This window comes from Scyliorhinus torazame, chromosome 8 (genome assembly GCF_047496885.1).
Source record: "Scyliorhinus torazame isolate Kashiwa2021f chromosome 8, sScyTor2.1, whole genome shotgun sequence".
NCBI lineage: Eukaryota > Metazoa > Chordata > Chondrichthyes > Carcharhiniformes > Scyliorhinidae > Scyliorhinus > Scyliorhinus torazame.
In genome coordinates, this window is record NC_092714.1 from 118332119 (window position 1) to 118350258 (window position 18140).

General features: G+C 47.9%; 1 protein-coding gene across 2 annotated transcripts in view; it reads left to right on the forward strand.

Moving 5' to 3' along the window:
* The first annotated feature begins 11167 nt into the window (after positions 1–11167).
* LOC140428066 (ribose-phosphate pyrophosphokinase 2) overlaps positions 11168–18140 on the forward strand; it is a 43831-nt gene continuing 36858 nt past the window's right edge. Inside the window, exon 1 of one of the 2 annotated variants that reach the window (XM_072514088.1) lies at positions 11168–11390. In XM_072514088.1, the coding sequence (XP_072370189.1) occupies positions 11269–11390 (122 nt within the window). In that variant the 5' untranslated portion in view covers positions 11168–11268. The remainder of the gene's footprint in view (positions 11391–18140) is intronic. The other variant, XM_072514087.1, reaches the window with a different exon arrangement.

Genomic DNA, 18140 nt, shown 5'->3' on the forward strand with positions numbered 1-18140 from the left:
CTTTGAAGGTTACACTGGACGTCTAAACCCAGGGGTGGGGAAGGACGTAGAGATGGAAATTTTTGAACTCACTTCCCTGGACTGTGAGGTTTGCTACACAAACCCCTTGATCTCCACTGAGTGTGAGCCGGAGGCCAGTGAGATTTTTGATTAACGGGATGGATGAGGAGAGAACAGCGCCTTACCGTGTCGGGGTGTATAAATCTCTCCGTGCTCCCAGAGTCGATTAGGCAGGACATCTCGTGCCCATTGATGAAAACGGTCGTCGTGGCGGTTGAGAGTGTTCGAGACCGGGGCTGATGCAGAATCACCGAGGCCAATCGCAGCAGTTGAGAGTTCTGTTTGGGCAGTGTGTGGTCAGCCGAGCTGGGGCCCTGGGGGTTCAGCCAAGATGGCGTCTCCCATTGGTCGCACATGGCTGAGGGTGCACAAAATGGCGGCGCCCATCCTTCCAACGTGGCGTCCGCTGAACAAGATGGCGGCGCCCGGGGTCCACATGTGGCCCTGGGATATGGAGGTTGCGGCGACCGCTGCACGGGGCCCATAGAGAAGTTTGTGGTTGCGGTCCGCATTTGCCGCTGGAGACCTCGGCAACCGCCCGGGCCTGGCATACCCCCACGAAATGGCCCTTTTTGACGCATCCCTTGCAGGTGGATGCGTGGGCCGGGGTTGACCACGGAGGGGTTCCACGCTGCCCAGGGGGCTGCCGCGCGGTCGGGAACGTAAGCGTGGGCATTCCTGGAGGCCACGTCTAGGGAGCCTGGAAGGGCCCATGCCTCCCTGAGACCCAGGGTGTCCTTTTCTAACAGGCGCTGCGGATTTGTAACGATAGCATACCTGCCACGAAAGCGTCCCGGACTAAGAGCTCCGTGTGTTCGCTCGCCGAAACCTGCGGGCAGCCGCAGCTTCTGCCCAACACCAGGAGTGCACGGTAGAATTCCTCCAGCGATTCCCCAGGGGTTTGTCGCCTTGTTGCAAACAGGTGCCGGGCCTAGACCTGGTTTACCAGGCGAATATAGTGTCCTTTTAGCAGCTCTATTGCTGCATCAAAGTCTTCCGCTTCCTCAATGAGGGTGTAAATCTCCGGGCTCACCCTTGAGTGCAGGACGTGCAGTTTCTGCTCTCCGATGGGTGCATTTTCAGCTGTCTCGAGATACCCTTTAAAACACGCCAGCCAGTGCTTAAAGATTGCTGCTGTGTTCACCGCATGTGGGCTAAGTTGCAGACACTCCGGCTTGATTCGGAGCTCCATCCTTACTTCTTAAAAAAGCTAGCTTATTAAATTGATGCACGATCAATGACCAATAAAGCGAGGTTGGAGTCCAACTGAAGGCTTTTATAAGCTAGATGTTTCCCCCAGCAGCTCAGGTACAGAATGAGGGCTGCTGGGGTGACATGGGTTCTTATACCCCGCCTATCAGGGCAGAGCTATCATACACTCTAACCAATAGCAAGCATACAGTTTCCACCAATGGTGCTTTAGCCTAACAGGTACCGTAATACCTATAATATCACACCCAGTTTGGGGCGTAAACATTCATTAGCACCACCTGAGTCCCCTGCAGCTTGCCGCTAAACATTATGTATCTGCCCCCTCTTGTCAGCCACAATATTCCCTGTCTCAAAAGCCACCCATTTGCTGACTAGGATTGCTACTCCTCTGGTCTTGGAATCCAGCCCCGAATGTAACACATGGCCCACCCACCCTTTTCTCAATCTTGTTTGGTCCGCAAGTTTTAGGTGCGGCTCCTGTAGCATGGTTACGTCTGCCTTTAACCCCTTTAGGTGCGAGAACACACGAGCCCTCTTGACCGGGCCATTCAGGCCCCGCACGTTCCACGTGATCAGCCTGGATGGGGGACTAACCCCCCCTGCCGACTAGCCATCTCCCTTTTTCGGCCCGCGTCCCCCACTTACTCGAGCCCTCCCATTTGAGGGCCCCCCCCCCCCGACTCTCCCTCTGTTCCCCCATGTTGGCTCCTTTTCTGTCAGCAAAGCAGCATCCCATCCCCCTCCCCACCCTCCAGCAGCCCCGTGATCCCAAACCCCCAAGTCAAGCACCCGCTTGACAGTGGCTCTCCTCCCATGGCCATTTAAAAGTTAATCACATTGCCATGGATCTGGAGTCATATGTATGCCAGACTGGTTAAGGGCAAAAGATTTCCTTCCCTGAAGGACATTAGTGAACCAGGTAGGCTTTTATGTCAATCAACAATGGTTTCATGGTCTTCCTTGGACTTTTAGTTCCAGATTTTTGTTGAATTCAAATTTCATCATCTGCCTTGATGAGATTTGAACCCAGGTCCCCAGATCTTGCTCTGGGTCTCTGGATTACTGGTACAGTGACAATACCACTGCCTCCCGAGTATATAATCAAAGTAATACATTTGAAAGAAAACCATTTTACCTTGTTGAGTATCTGCTGGCTAGTGATGGATATTTGAGCAGAATTACAAGTCTAAATACATATTTTATGGATCTGGATCAATATTTTACAGCTGTGTTACCAATTTTCCAATTCTCCTTCTTCTGAAATCTAATCTTCCTTGCTGTGAAAACACTTCAGATAACAAAACATCTGAAAGTTATTTGTTGCTAGCTGTATTTTAGCAAGTGGGATTTTGCAAAGAAATGTGTCCTTTGAGTTCATCACTCTACATTTACTGAAAGCCTTTGAGATCCACTTGAGACATTACAAAGGAACTATTGTGCAGTTTGCTGATTACAGGAATTCGGAGCTCGCACAGAACAGTCGGCATCCACAGAAAGAATCAAAGGGACAGTAAAACATGCAGTAGTCATGAAATCAACACGGGCTCAATTTTACTTTGTTGGTAAATGGTGTTGTTTTATTGTGACCGGTTGTTAGATTGTGCCACAGTGTTGTTTGAGACCCCATTATTTTAATATTGAGAAAAAGGGGGTTCCCAGTGTGATGATACAACAAGCTGTAACAATATCAGATATGTTTTTAAGCACTTTTCTCACTATCGTCAAAACATAGAGGTCACCAGCTGCTTCAAGAAGACCTCTATCATACCGGTGCCAAAGAAGAACCAGGGAATGTGCCTCAACGATTATCATCCGGTGGCCTTGACATCAATCATTATAAAGTGCTTCGAGAGATTGGTCATGAGACACATCAACTCCATATTCCCAGAATGCCTAGATCCAGTGCAATTTGCATACCGCCACAACTGGTCCACAGCAGATGCTATCTCCCTGTCCCTACACTCATCCCTAGAGCATCTTGACAACAAGAACTCCTCCGTCAAACTACTATTCATTGACTACATAATAAGAACATAAGAACTAGGAGCAGGAGTAGGCCATCTGGCCCCTCGAGCCTGCTCCACCATGGCTGATCTTTTTGTGGACTCAGCTCCACTTTCCGGCCCGAACACCATAACCCTTAATCCCTTTATTCTTCAAAAAACTATCTATCTTTATCTTAAAAACATTTAATGAAGGAGCCTCTACTGCTTCACTGGGCAAGGAATTCCATAGATTCACAACCCTTTGGGTGAAGAAGTTTCTCCTAAACTCAGTCCTAAATCTACTTCTCCTTATTTTGAGGCTATGCCCCCTAGTTCTGCTTTCACCCGCCAGTGGAAACAACCTGCCCGCATCTATCCTATCTATTCCCTTCATAATCTTATATGTTTCTATAAGATCCCCCCCTCATCCTTCTAAATTCCAACGAGTAGTCCCAGTCTACTCAACCTCTCCTCGTAATCCAACCCCTTCAGCTCTGGGATTAACCGAGTGAATCTCCTCTGCACACCCTCCGGTGCCAGTACGTCCTTTCTCAAGTAAGGAGACCAAAACTGAACACAATACTCCAGGTGTGGCCTCACTAACACCTTATACAATTGCAGCATAACCTCCCTAGTCTTAAACTCCATCCCTCTAGCAATGAAGGACAAAATTCCATTTGCCTTCTTAATCACCTGTGGCACCTGTAAACCAACTTTTTACGACTCATGCACTAGCACACCCAGGTCTCTCTGCACAGCAGCATGTTTTAATATTTTATCATTTAAATAATAATCCCTTTTGCTGTTATTCCTACCAAAATGGATAACCTCACATTTGTCAACATTGTATTCCATCTGCCAGACCCTAGCCCATTCACTTAGCCTATCCAAATCCCTCTGCAGACTTCCAGTATCCTCTGTACTTTTTGCTTTACCACTTATCTTAGTGTCGTCTGCAAACTTGGACACATTGCCCTTGGTCCCCAACTCCAAATCATCTATGTAAATTGTGAACAGTTGTGGGCCCAACACTGATCCCTGAGGGACACCACTGGCTACTGATTGCCAACCAGAGAAACACCCATTAATCCCCACTCTGTGCTTTCTATTAATTAACCAATCCTCTATCCGTGCTACTACTTTCCCCTTAATGCCATGCATCTTTATCTTATGCAGCAATCTTTTGTGTGGCACCTTGTCAAAGGCTTTCTGGAAATCCAGATATACCACATCCATTTGTTCCCCGTTATCTACCACATCCATTGGCTCCCCGTTATCTACCACACTGTTAATGTCCTCAAAGAATTCCACTAAATTAGTTCGGCACGACCTGCCCTTTATGAACCCATGCTGTGTCTACCCAATGGGACAATTTCCATCCAGATGCCTCGCTATTTCTTCCTTGATGATAGATTCCAGCATCTTCCCTACTACCAAAGTTAAGCTCACTGGCCTATAATTACCCGCTTTCTGCCTACCTCCTTTTTTAAACAGTGGTGTCACGTTTCCTAATTTCCAATCCGCCGGGACCACCCCAGAGTCTAGTGTATTTTGGTAAATTATCACTAGTGCATTTGCAATTTCCCTAACCATCTCATTTAGCACTCTGGGATGCATTCCATCAGGTCCAGGAGACTTGTCTACCTTTAGCCCCATTAGCTTGCCCTCCTTGGTGATAACAATCCTCTCAAGGTCCTCACCTGTCATAGCCTCATTTCCATCAGTCACTGGCATGTTATTTGTGTCTTCCACTGTGAAGACCGACCCAAAAAACCTGTTCAGTTCCTCAGCCATTTCCTCAGCTCCCATTATTAAATCTCCCTTTGCATCCTCTAAAGGACCAATATTTACATTAGCCACTCTTTTTTGTTTTATATATTTGTAGAAACTTTTACTATCTGTTTTTATATTCTGAGCAAGTTTACTCTCATAATCTATCTTACTCTTCTTTATAGCTTTTTTAGTAGCTTTCTGTTGCCCCCTACAGATTTCCCAGTCCTCTAGTCTCCCACTGATCTTTGCTACTTTGTATGTTTTTTCCTTTGATACTCTCCCTTATTTCCTTAGATATCCACGGTCGATTTTCCCTCTTTTTACCGTCCTTCTTTTTTGTTGGTATAAACTTTTGCTGAGCACTGTGAAAAATCACTTGGAAGGTTCTCCTCTGTTCCTCAACTGTTTCACCAGAAAGTCTTTGTTCCCAGTCTACCTTAGCTTGTTCTTCTCTCATCACATTGTAATCTCCTTTGTTTAAGCACAAAACACTAGTGCTTGATTTTACCTTCTCCCCCTCCATCTGTATTTTAAATTCCATCATATTGTGATCGCTCCTTCCGAGAGGATCCCTAACTATGAGATCCTGAATCAATCCTGCCTCATTACACAGGACCAGATCTAGGACCACTTGTTCCCTCGTAGGTTCCATTACATACTGGTCTAGGAAACTATCGCGAATGCATTCTATAAACTCCTCCTCAAGGCTGCCTTGACCAACCTGGTTAAACCAATCGGCATGTAGATTAAAATCCCCCATGATAACTGCTGTACCATTTCTACATGCATCAGTTATTTCTTTGTTTATTGCCTGCCCCACCATAATGTTACTATTTGGTGGCCTATAGACTACTCCTATCAGTGACTTTTTCACCTTACTATTCCTGATTTCCACCCAAATGGATTCAACCTTATCCTCCATAGCACCGATTTCATCCCTTACTGTTGCCCGGATGTCATCCTTAAATAACAGAGCTACATCACCTCCCTTACCATCCACTCTGTCCTTCATAATAGTTTGATACCCTCGGATATTTAACTCCCAGTCGTGACCATCCTTTAACCATGTTTCAGTAATGGCCACTAAATCATAGTCATTCACGATGATTTGCACCATCAACTCATTTACCTTATTCCGAATACTACGAATATTCAGGTGAAGTACACTTATGTTGGCTTTTTTACCTCTGTTCTGAATCTTAACACCTCGATCAGTAACCTCTCCTAAGTTATATTTCCTCTTAGCCTTTCTCCTGATTTTCCTTGTCGTTGAACCCATATCTTCATGTAACAACCTGCTGCGTCGCTTACCATTAATGTTTTCACTTCCCGTTTTATTCCTTTTAGTATTCCTGGTCCTATTCACTGAGCTCCCCTCAGTCACTGTACCTTGTACTGTCGCCCTTTTTGATTTTTGACTATGGCTTCTCTGCCTTACACTTTCCCCCTTATTGCCTTTTGTTTCTGTCCCTGTTTTACTACCTTCCAACGTCCTGCATCGGTTCTCATCCCCCTGACACATTAGTTTAAACTCTCCCCAACAGCTCTAGCAAACACCCCCCCCTAGGACATCAGTTCCAGTCCTGCCCAGGTGCAGACCGTCCGGTTTGTACTCGTCCCACCTCCACCTTCCAGTTTGTACTGGTCCCACCTTCCATCGGGCAGGAGATACATCTCGGCCTTCAACACCATAATCCCAGTCAAGCTCATATCAAAGCTCCAAAACCTAGGACTTGGCTCCTCCTTCTGCAACTGGACCCTTGACTTTCTGATCCATAGACACAATCGGTAAGGATAAACAACACCTCCTCCACGATAGTCCTCAATACCAGGCCCCGCAAGTCTGCGTACATAGCCCCCTACTCTACTCCCTATACACGTGACTGTGTGGCAAAATTTGGCTCCAACTCCATCTACAAGTTTGCTGATGACACAGCCGTAGTGGGTCGGATCTCAAACAATGATGAGTCAGAGTACAGAGTGGTAAAACATCAACAATCTCTCCCTCAATGTCAGCAAAACTAAAGAGCTGGTCATTGACTTCAGGAAGCAGTATCGTACCCTTGTCTGCACCAATGGTACGGAGGTGGAGATGATTGACAGTTTCAAATTCCTAGGTGTGCACATCACCAACAATCTGTCCTGGTCCACCCACGTCGACACAATGACCAATAAAGCACAACAGTGCCTATACTTTCTCAGGAAACGAAGGAAATTTGGCATGTCTACATTGATTCTTACCAACTTTTAATGATGCACCATAGAAAGCATGGTATGGCAACTGCTCAGCCCAAGACCATAAGAAACAACAGTTCATGAACACAGCCCAGTACATCACGCAAACTCGCATCCCATCCATTGACTCGGTCTACACCTCCCACTGCCTTGGGAAAGTGGGCAGCATAATCAAAGACCCCTCCTACTCGGCTTATTCACTCTTCCAACTTCTTCCATCGGGCAGGAGATACAAAAGTCTGAGTTCACGCACTAACAGATTCAAAAACAGCTTCTTCCCCGCTGTTACCAAACTCCAAAATGACCCTCTCATGGACAGATCTGATGTCTTCACACATATTCTCTCCTGAGTAGGTATCACCCGATGCCTGTGTCTATGTATTTACATTGTGTATTTATGTATGCCCTATGTTTTTCTCATGTACGGAATGATCGATCTGGACTTTATCATCTCATCGTAACTGTTGCTGTCCTCTTCACTATCAAAAGTGCAGGTATTCTACATTTAGATTACTTGAGGACCTGCTACCGTGCGCAGCAATGCAGTATGCCTCTCCCCCGGCTGTGCCTGCAGGCCAAGGGCTGAAACATAGTCTAAGCAGTCATTTGAAAACACACCACTTTTCATCTACATTACATGGGACTTGAAGCTGGTGGGATGCCTTTCAACCTTCCATCTCAAACTTCACCGTTGTTCATAGAATTTACAGTGCAGAAGGAGGCCATTCGGCCCATTGAGTCTGCACCGGGTCTTGGAAAGAGCACCCTACCCAAGGTCAACACCTCCACCCTATCCCCATAACCCAGTAACCCCACCCAACACTAAGGGCAATTTTGGACACTAAGGGCAATTTATCACGGCCAATCCACCTAACCTGCACATCTTTGGACTGTGGGAGGAAACCGGAGCAAACCCACGCACACACAGGGAGGATGTGCAGACTGCGCACGGACAGTGACCCAAGCTGGAATCGAACCTGGGACCCTGGAGCTGTGAAGCAATTGTGCTATCCACAATGCTACCGTGCTGCCCGTGTTTGTTGTGTTGAGTTGCAGATAGCCGTAGTTCACCAGGTTGGCAGAAGAATTTTCTCTTTTTCGTTCTTCGGCCTAATTCGCCTCATCTTTTCTGTTGCAATCTTTAAATGTTCGTCACTCCTGGCATCATGTTGTGTTCTGTGATCCCACCCTTGTAATGATATACAGGACATCTATTTGTTTAACTGGAACAATGATTTATTGACAAACACATGGAAAGATAACTAATAATAATCTTTACTATTGTCACAAGTAGGCTTAAATTAACATTGCAATGGAGTTACTGTGAAAGTACCCTAGCCACCAGGCTCCAGTGCCTGTTCGGGTACACTGAGGGAGAATTCAGAATGTCCAATTCATCCATCAGCGCGGGCGGGATTCTCCACTCACGTGAACGCCGTCGAGGTTCACGACGGCGCGAAACGGCCCCTATCCCGACCGATTCAGGGCCCGATAATGGGCTAGGATCGGGGCCACGTCACCTACACGCGCCAGGCCTTGTCGCCGCGTAAAGGTGGTGCCGCCTACATGACACGGCCGGCGCTGTATAACTGGCGTCACTCGCGCATGCGCGGGTTGGCCGGCGCCAACCCACGCATGCGTGGTTGCCGTCCTCTCCGAGTCCGCCCCGCAAGAAGATGGCGGACGGATCACGCGGGGCCGCGGAAGGAAGGAGGTGGGCACCGATTGTGTGCCATCCCACATTTGAGGTACCCCCCAATGCAGGATCCCCCCTCCCCCGCAGGCCATCCCCCCAGCGTTCCCGCGCTGTTCCCGACGGCAGCGACCAGGTGTGGATGGCACCGGGGGGAACCCGCCGTTTTGGCCTGGCCACTCGGCCCATCCGGGCCTGAGAATAGCGGGGGTGCCCGAGAATCGCCATTTTGGGTGTCTCCGGCAATTCTCCGGCCTGCGTAACTCGACAGGGCCGTACCCGCCACTTGGGATAATCGCGGGAGGGCGTCGGACCGGCGTCCCGGGAAATTTTGGCGGCCCAGACGATTCTCCCAACCGGCGCGGGAGTGGAGAATCTCGCCCCACGTCTTTCGGGACTTGTGGGAGGAAACTGGAGCACTCAGAGGAAACCCACGGGGAGAAAGTGCAGACTCCGTAAAGACAGTGAACCAAGCCAGAAATCAAACTGGGGCCCTGGCACTGTGAAGCAACAGTGCTAACCACTATGCTACTGTGCCTAACAGATTGTTATACTGACAAAGTTACTTGAATTCTCCGGGAGCTACTCTAAGTTCGACTATCCTGTCGTCCGTCCTACCACCAGCTGCTGGGTCACCTTCAGTCACGAGATGGATGTCTGATGCCACCTGGTGGCCGGAGGTCATACCGGTAGTTATGTGCACTGATATACACAACTATATACATTTATCTGTGCATGTATATCACCACAGTTGGGTGCTTCGCCCGCAATTCGGAACACCTTGGGAATGCTGCAACCGCTCCCTCCACAACCCTCCCGGCAACCCCCAGCGACCCACCTGCAGGGTGTTACCCGCACAGTGAAAAAACCTGAATTAGATAGTTGTATACAAGGCAGCAATAAAGGTGGTACGGTTTGCATGTGAATGAAGAGGCGAGGCTGTACACTCATTGATAGGATGAGGGCGGCGCCACGTTTGATTGACAGTAGGGGCGGGACCTCTGTCTAATTGGCAGCCGGGGCGAGGCCTCTTTGAATGACAGCCAGTGCGGGGCCTGTGCTGGATTGACAGCCGGGTAGGGGCCTCTTTGTTTGACAGCCGGGGCGGGGCCTGTGCTGAGTTGACAGCCGGGGCGGGGCCTGTACTGGATTGATAGCCGGGGCGGGGCCTGTGCTGGATTGACAGCCGGGGCGGGGCCTGTGCTGAGCTGACAGCCGGGGCGGGGTCTGTGCTGGATTGACAGCCGGGGCGGGGCCTGTGCTGAGCTGACAGCCGGGGCGGGGTCTGTGCTGGATTGACAGCCGGGGAAGGGTCTGTGCTGGATTGACAGCCGGGGCGGGGCCTGTGCTGGATTGACAGACGGGTAGGGGCCTCTGCTGGATTGACAGCCGGGGCGGGGCCTGTTCTGGATTGACCAGCCGGGGCGGGGCCTGTGCTGGATTGACAGCCGGGGCGGGGCCTGTGCTGGATTGACAGCCGGGGCGGGGCTTCTGCTGGATTGACAGCCGGGACAGGGTCTGTGCTGGATTGACAGCCGGGGCGGGGCCTGTGCTGGATTGACTGCCGGGGCGGGGCCTGTGCTGGATTGACAGCCGGGGCGGGGCCTGTGCTGGATTGACAGCCGGGGCGGGGCCTGTGCTGGTTTGACAGCCGGGGCGGGGCCTGTGCTGGATTGACAGCCGGGGCGGGGCCTGTGCTGGATTGACAGCAGGGGCGGGGCCTGTGCTGGATTGACAGCCGGGGCGGGGCCTTTGCTGGATTGACAGCCGGGGCGGGGCCTGTGCTGGATTGACAGCCGGGGCGGGGCCTGTGCTGAGTTGACAGCTGGGGCGGGGCCTGCATTGGATTGACAGCCGGGGCGGGGCCTGTGCTGGATTGACAGCCGGGGCGGGGCCTGTGCTGGATTGACAGCCGGGGCGGGGCCTGGGCTGGATTGACAGCCGGGGCGGGGCCTGGGCTGGATTGACAGCCGGGGCGGGGCCTGGGCTGGATTGACAGCCGGGGCGGGGCCTGGGCTGGATTGACAGCCGGGGCGGGGCCTGGGCTGGATTGACAGCCGGGGCGGGGCCTGGGCTGGATTGACAGCCGGGGCGAGGCCTGTGCTGGATTGACAGCCGGGGCGGGGCCTGGGCTGGATTGACAGCCGGGGCGGGGCCTGGGCTGGATTGACAGCCGGGGCGGGGCCTGGGCTGGATTGACAGCCGGGGCGAGGCCGTACCTCGGTGTCTGGGCGGTGTGAGATGATGGGCGGGTGAAAGCGGAGCCTGAGAGTTAGAGCTTTGGGAGGCAGGGACTCAGTCACCACCGCAATGCCGAACATCGTGCTGTTCAGCGGCAGCTCGCACCACGACCTGTCACAGCGGGTGGCGGACAGGCTCGGGCTGGAGTTGGGCAAAGTGGTGACCAAGAAATTCAGTAACCAAGAAACATGGTGAGTGCAGGGCCCGGGATCTGGGGCCCAACACGCACCCGAAGCGGCTCTGCCTCTCCTGGTGTGGCGCGGGGGTGGGGGTTAAACCTGGGGTCCCGCTATCATTTCTGTCTCAAAGCCTTGGTACTGGGAGAGGGGCCGGGGATATGATCTCGCCGGGGAAGCCAGACTCGGAAGGGTTTGCTCTGTCTCTCACACACAGCTGAGTGTGTCCTGCACTGCTCCTCGTAAGCAGACATCACTGCCATGTGGAGACTGCCCCATGTCTTGGCCAGTGAGTGAAGGCTTTTCGAGGTATTTATCCCGTCTGTGGGGCAAGGCTGTCCATATGTCCTCATGCGAGCTCTGTCGGCAGAGAGGGTGCTGCCTACCACACTGGCTGGTAAGGAGTTGGACCTGGACTGCTCCATTATTTCAACCCTGAATAGGGATGCCACCGTTGGCCTTGTTGCTGGGTTAGGTTTCAGTCCCTGATGATCTTCCCTGTGTGCATCGTGCCTGTTCATGGGACACCATCAGGAGGATATGATTTTGAAATAACCATAGCAATGATGATCAAGGCTCACAAATCAAGTACCTGGACCAGTGGTAGTAGTCCTGTATACCGGCAAAGTGCCCACTTAACACTGGAGATGTTGGGGGTCAATGTCGGTTGGGGGAGGTGGGAGAATAGTATCTTCAACCTCCTTTAAGACTAGTTAATTCAGCCCTCTTTGTCAGCGCCGCCATTGTCCTAATCCCTTGACATCCATTTTTGTATGATCATACTTTTGTGAAGAGTCCTATGTTAAAGATATAGAACATAGAACATTACAGCGCAGTACAGGCCCTTCGGCCCTCGATGTTGCGCCGACCTGTGAAACCACTCTAAAGCCCATCTACACTTCCCTTATTGTCCATATGTCTATCCAATGATCCAGTTCTTTGAGAAGGTGACTGAACAGGTAGACGAGGGTAGAGCAGTTGATGTGGTGTATATGGATTTCAGTAAAGCGTTTGATAAGGTTCCCCTCGGTAGGCTATTGCAGAAAATACGGAGGCTGGGGATTGAGGGTGATTTAGAGATGTGGATCAGAAATTGGCTAGCTGAAAGAAGACAGAGGGCGGTGGTTGATGAGAAATGTTCAGAATGGAGTTCAGTTACAAGTGGCATACCACAAGGATCTGTTCTGGGGCCGTTGCTGTTTGTCATTTTTATCAATTACCTAGAGGAAGGCGCAGAAGGGTGGGTGAGTAAATTTGCAGACGACACTAAAGTCGGTGGTGTTGTCGACAGTGAGGAAGGATGTAGCAGGTTACAGAGGGACATAGATAAGCTGCAGAGCTGGGCTGAGAGGTGGCAAATGGAGTTTAATGTAGAGAAGTGTGAGGTGATTCACTTTGGAAGGAATAACAGGAATGCGGAATATTTGACTAATGGTAAAGTTCTTGGAAGTGTGGATGAGCAGAGGGATCTAGGTGTCCATGTACATAGATCCCTGAAAGTTGCCACCCAGGTTGATAGGGTTGTGAAGAAGGCCTATGGAGTGTTGGCCTTTATTGGTAGAGGGATTGAGTTCCGGAATCAGGAGGTCATGTTGCAGCTGTACAGAACTCTGGTACGGCCGCATTTGGAGTATTGCGTACAGTTCTGGTCACCGCATTATAGGAAGGACGTGGAGGCTTTGGAGCGGGTGCAGAGGAGATTTACCAGGATGTTGCCTGGTATGGAGGGAAAATCTTATGAGGAAAGGCTGATGGACTTGAGGTTGTTTTCGTTGGAGAGAAGAAGGTTAAGAGGAGACTTAATAGAGGCATACAAAATGATCAGGGGGTTAGATAGGGTGGACAGTGAGAGCCTTCTCCCGCGGATGGAAATGGCTGGCACGAGGGGACATATATAGGACAGAGGTCAGAGGTAGGTTCTTTATGCAAAGAGTGGTGAGGCTGTGGAATGCCCTACCGGCAACAGTAGTGAACTCGCCAACATTGAGGGCATTTAAAAGTTTATTGGATAAGCATATGGATGATAATGGCATAGTGTAGGTTAGATGGCTTTTGTTTAGGTGCAACATCGTGGGCCGAAGGGCCTGTACTGCGCTGTATCGTTCTATGTTCTATTTGAGGACATCTGTAGTTAAAGATATCTATTGTTAAAGATATAATTGGAAGTTGTTTTGTTTATTTTGCAGGACCTGTAAATACACCAACTGAGTTTTATGGTTGGGGAGAGAAGTTAATCTGCTCATTCTGACCAAAATAGGCCTGTAAACCTAGAGCAAAAAGGTTGTAGACAATCTCCCTGTAAGCAGAAATGAAAGGGTACAATGGCAGATGGTTTATCCAACCTTTAATCAGCTGGTTGATCCAACTGGTTGGACTACAGGTCATTTTCTTTACAAGATTAATATTTCTAGTGCAGCAAAATGGAATTAATACTTAATAAATTAGATTATTACTTCACCCGGGCAGTTATGATTCTTGTTTGAAAGAATGGTGTGTACTATAGCTCCAGTTTGTCTGAGGGAAAACTATATATGTAATTTAAAATAACAGTATCTGGACTTTCAGATTGGGGCAATGGATTTCTGAGATTACTAGTTCTGGACCAATAACTTGTTTGCACATCTGCACCTAGAGAACTAGGTTTATTGATAAAAGAGATAAAACATAAAGGATTCAGAGATTGGTCAAATTAATCTTGGAGTGTGTGCAGTTTAAGGATGACATTCAATCAAAAGTTGCACAGTAATTGGAAAAGGTTCCAAATATTAGAGAATTTCTAATCAAGAAGGAACCCATTACACATGATCCCACAGCCACTATTTGAAAGAAGAGCAGGCAGTTCTCCTTGGTGTCCTGGTCAGTATTTATTCCTGAATCAATGTTGCTGAAACAGCTGATCACATTGATGTTTGAAGAACACTGTTGTTTTCGAATTGACTGTCACATTAACTACATTATGTCCGTAACTAAAATACTTAATTGACTAAAACATTTTGGCATAGCGATAGGTTGTGAAGGAAGTTATGTAAATTCAGATCTACCTTCTGTCTTTGTCGTTTTCCTTCTCCGAACTGTGAGGAGGGCAGTGCTAGACATAAAGAGGACATGGACAAGCTGGTGGTATAGGCCAACGCATGGCAGATAAAATTTAACGCAAAGTGCTAACTTTTGGGAGGAAGGAGAGAGAATATAAGGATACAATTTTAAAGGGGGTTCTTGAACAGACAGGTCTGCATTTGAAATGAAATGAAAATCGCTTATTGTCACAAGTAAGCTTCAAATGAAGTTACTGTGAAAAGTCCCTAGTCGCCACATTTCGGCGCCTGTTCGGGGAGGCTGGTACGGGAATTGAACCGTGCTGCTGGCCTGCCTGGGTCTGCTTTCAAAGCCAGCGACTTAGCCCTGTGCTAAACAGCCCCTTAGTATGTATCAGTGAAGGTGGCAGGGCAGGTTAAGAAAATGGTTAAAAATCATTGGGATACTGGACTTTATATACAGAATCCTGGACTTTTTAGTGAGAGGTATAGAATTTTTAAAAAGCAAGGAAGTTATGGTGAACCATTATAAAACACTGGTGTAGCCTCACCGAGATTGTTGTGTCCAATTCTGAAGGATGTGAAGGCTTTTTTACGAGGATTGTTCCAGGGATGAGAGTTGTGGGTAGATTGGAGGAGCTGGTATTGTTTTCCTTGGAGACGAGAGTTTGAGATCAGATTCGATAGAGCTGTTCCAAACTGAGCTTGATAGGAAGAAGTCATTCTCATTATCAGAGGGGTCGAAATGCGGGGACACTGATTTGAAGTTATTGGCAGACGAATCAAAGGCAACCTTTAAACTGCAATACCTTTCTTAATCATTTTATTAGTGGTTTATTATTTGAATGGAAGCTTAGCTGGATTTCTATCTCACCACTATAAAGGTGAAGTTAGCAGCTAATTATTAATTCTATTTAAAGGTTTATGTGCATTTTCTGTTTTTCATTCATTTAAAAAAGGCACTTGTAGCTGTTGATAATAAGGCTGGTTAAGCAACACGATGCAGCCAGTGTTTAAAGCTACAGGTTCCTTTGTTTTTGGAAGAACAGGTTAAGGCTTGCCTGGCATGGATTAAGTTGCTATTGATTTTTTCACTTTGTCAAGTCACATGGGTAACTGAGCCTTATTTTAAAAAAGAGTATGTCAACGTGAAAGCTAGTACTCGTTCAACATCATGAGGCAAACAATGATCTTGGGTAAATAGCAAGTCATTATCAATCTAAAATAAAAATGTGATCTGTTGCTACTTAATACCCAGTTTTTGAGTATGGTGCTTCTATTTAGTTCCTTTCTCAATCAACCCAATGTCTCGGGCACAAATTAAAGCTGAGCTCAATTTCTTGAATTAAAATTTTCTTTTGAAAAAGTCAGTTTTGACGAATCTTGCACTCAATGGATTGCTTTGACACACAACATCTTCATAACTGTAGGCCTTGGGGAAAATCTTTTGAGGGGATTTTTTTCAAAACGTCCGTTCTGATAGCCACAGTAATAGATTAGTGTGTGGTATTAATTGTGGTTATAAATCTGAACTTGTAAAAATCTCATTCGTACGTTGTATTGTTTTTCAATTACTTTCTTTGTTTAGCATTGTACATATTCTTGGTTTCCTGGGGTTGTGAAAGGTGCTATATTAAAGATGATCATTTAAAAATGTTAGCTTTGTCTTGGTTGCTGCCGGTTTTGAAGACTTCCTGTTCACGTTACTCTCTGCATCGTCTCATGCAGCACTTAATATATTTTAACTTCACATCCCATCTCTACAGTTCACTGTCAGTGCCAATGTACGCCACAAAGCACCAAGTTAAATGCAATTTTCTTATGCGTGTCACCTTGGACACACACTTGCTTCATTCTGAGGCTTGAGCACATAACAACAACATCTTGTATTTATATAGAGTTTTTAATCTAACAAAACATCACACGATGCTTCACTGGAACATTACCAAACAAAATATGACATTGACCACGTAACAAGATATTATGATGAATGGCCGAATGCTTGGTTAAAGGGGTAGATTTTAAGGAGGAGAGAGAGGCAGCGTGTTTCAAGGAGGGAATTCTAGACTGTTGGGCTCAGGCTGCTTAAGGCATGACCAACAGTGGTGGAGCGTTGAAAATTAGGGACACTCAAAAGGCCAGAATTAGATGAGTGCTGTTAACTTAGAGGGTTGTGAGACTGGAAGCGATTGGGTGAAGACATGAAGGGATTTTCAAACCAGGATCAGAATTTTTAAACTCACTAGGCATTGCTTAACTAAGAGTCAGGTCAGCAAGCACAGGCTGACATTTTAGTGTTGTACCGAGGGAAGCACTTTCTTTGAGATGAAATGTTAAGTCAAGGTTCTGTCTAACTGTTTAGGTCAATGTCAAATTCCTTGAGACAATTTAAAGAGTAAGGGCTTCTCCCAGTTACTGAGCCAGCATTTATCTTGCAACCATAAGACATAGGAGCGGAAGTAAGGCCATTCGGCCCATCGAGTCCACTCCACCATCCAATCATGGCTGATTTCAACTCCATTTACCCGCTCTCTCTCCATAGCCCTTAATTCCTCGAGAAATCAAGAATTTATCAACTTCTGTCTTAAAGACACTCAACGTCCCGGCCTCCACCGCCCTCTGTGGCAATGAATTCCACAGACCCACCACTCTGGCTGAAGAAATTTCTCCTCATCTCTGTTCTAAAGTGACTCCCTTTTATTCTAAGGCTGTGCCCCCGGGTCCTAGTCTCCCCTGCTAATGGAAACAACTTCCCTACGTCCACCCTATCTAAGCCATTCATTATCTTGTAAGTTTCTATTAGATCTCCCCTCAACCTCCTAAACTCCAATGAATATAATCCCAGGATCCTCAGACGTTCATCGTATGTTAGGCCTACCATTCCTGGGATCATCCGTGTGAATCTCCACTGGACCCGCTCCAGTGCCAGTATGTCCTTCCTGAGGTGTGGGTCCCAATATTGCTCACAGTATTCTAAATGGGGCCTAACTAATGCTTTATAAAGCTTCAGAGGTACATCCCTGCTTTTATATTCCAAGCCTCTTGAGATGAATGACAACATTGCATTTGCTTTCTTAATTACGGACTCAACCTGCAAGTTTACCTTTACAGAATCCTGGACTAGGACTCCCAAGTTCCTTTGCACTTCAGCATTATGAATTTTGTCACCGTTTAGAAAATAGTCCATGCCTCTATTCCTTTTTCCAAAGTGCAAGACCTCGCACTTGCCCACGTTGAATTTCATCAGCCATTTCTTGGACCACTCTCCTAAACTGTCTAAATCTTTCTGCAGCCTCCCCACCTCCTCCATACTACCTGCCCCTCCACCTATCTTTGTATCATCGGCAAACTTAGCCAGAATGCCCCCAGTCCCGTCATCTAGATCGTTAATATATAAAGAGAACAGCTGTGGCCCCAACACTGAACCCTGCGGGACACCACTCGTCACCGGTTGCCATTCCGAAAAAGAACCTTTTATCCCAACTCTCTGCCTTCTGCCTGACAGCCAATCGTCAATCCATGTTAGTACCTTGCCTCGAATACCATGGACCCTTATTTTACTCAGCAGTCTCCTGTGAGGCACCTTATCAAAGGCCTTTTGGAAGTCAAGATAGATAACATCCATTGGCTCTCCTTGGTCTAACCTATTTGTTATCTCTTCAAAGAACCCTAACAGGTTTGTCAGGCACGACCTCCCCTTACTAAATCCATGCTGACTTGTCCTAATCCC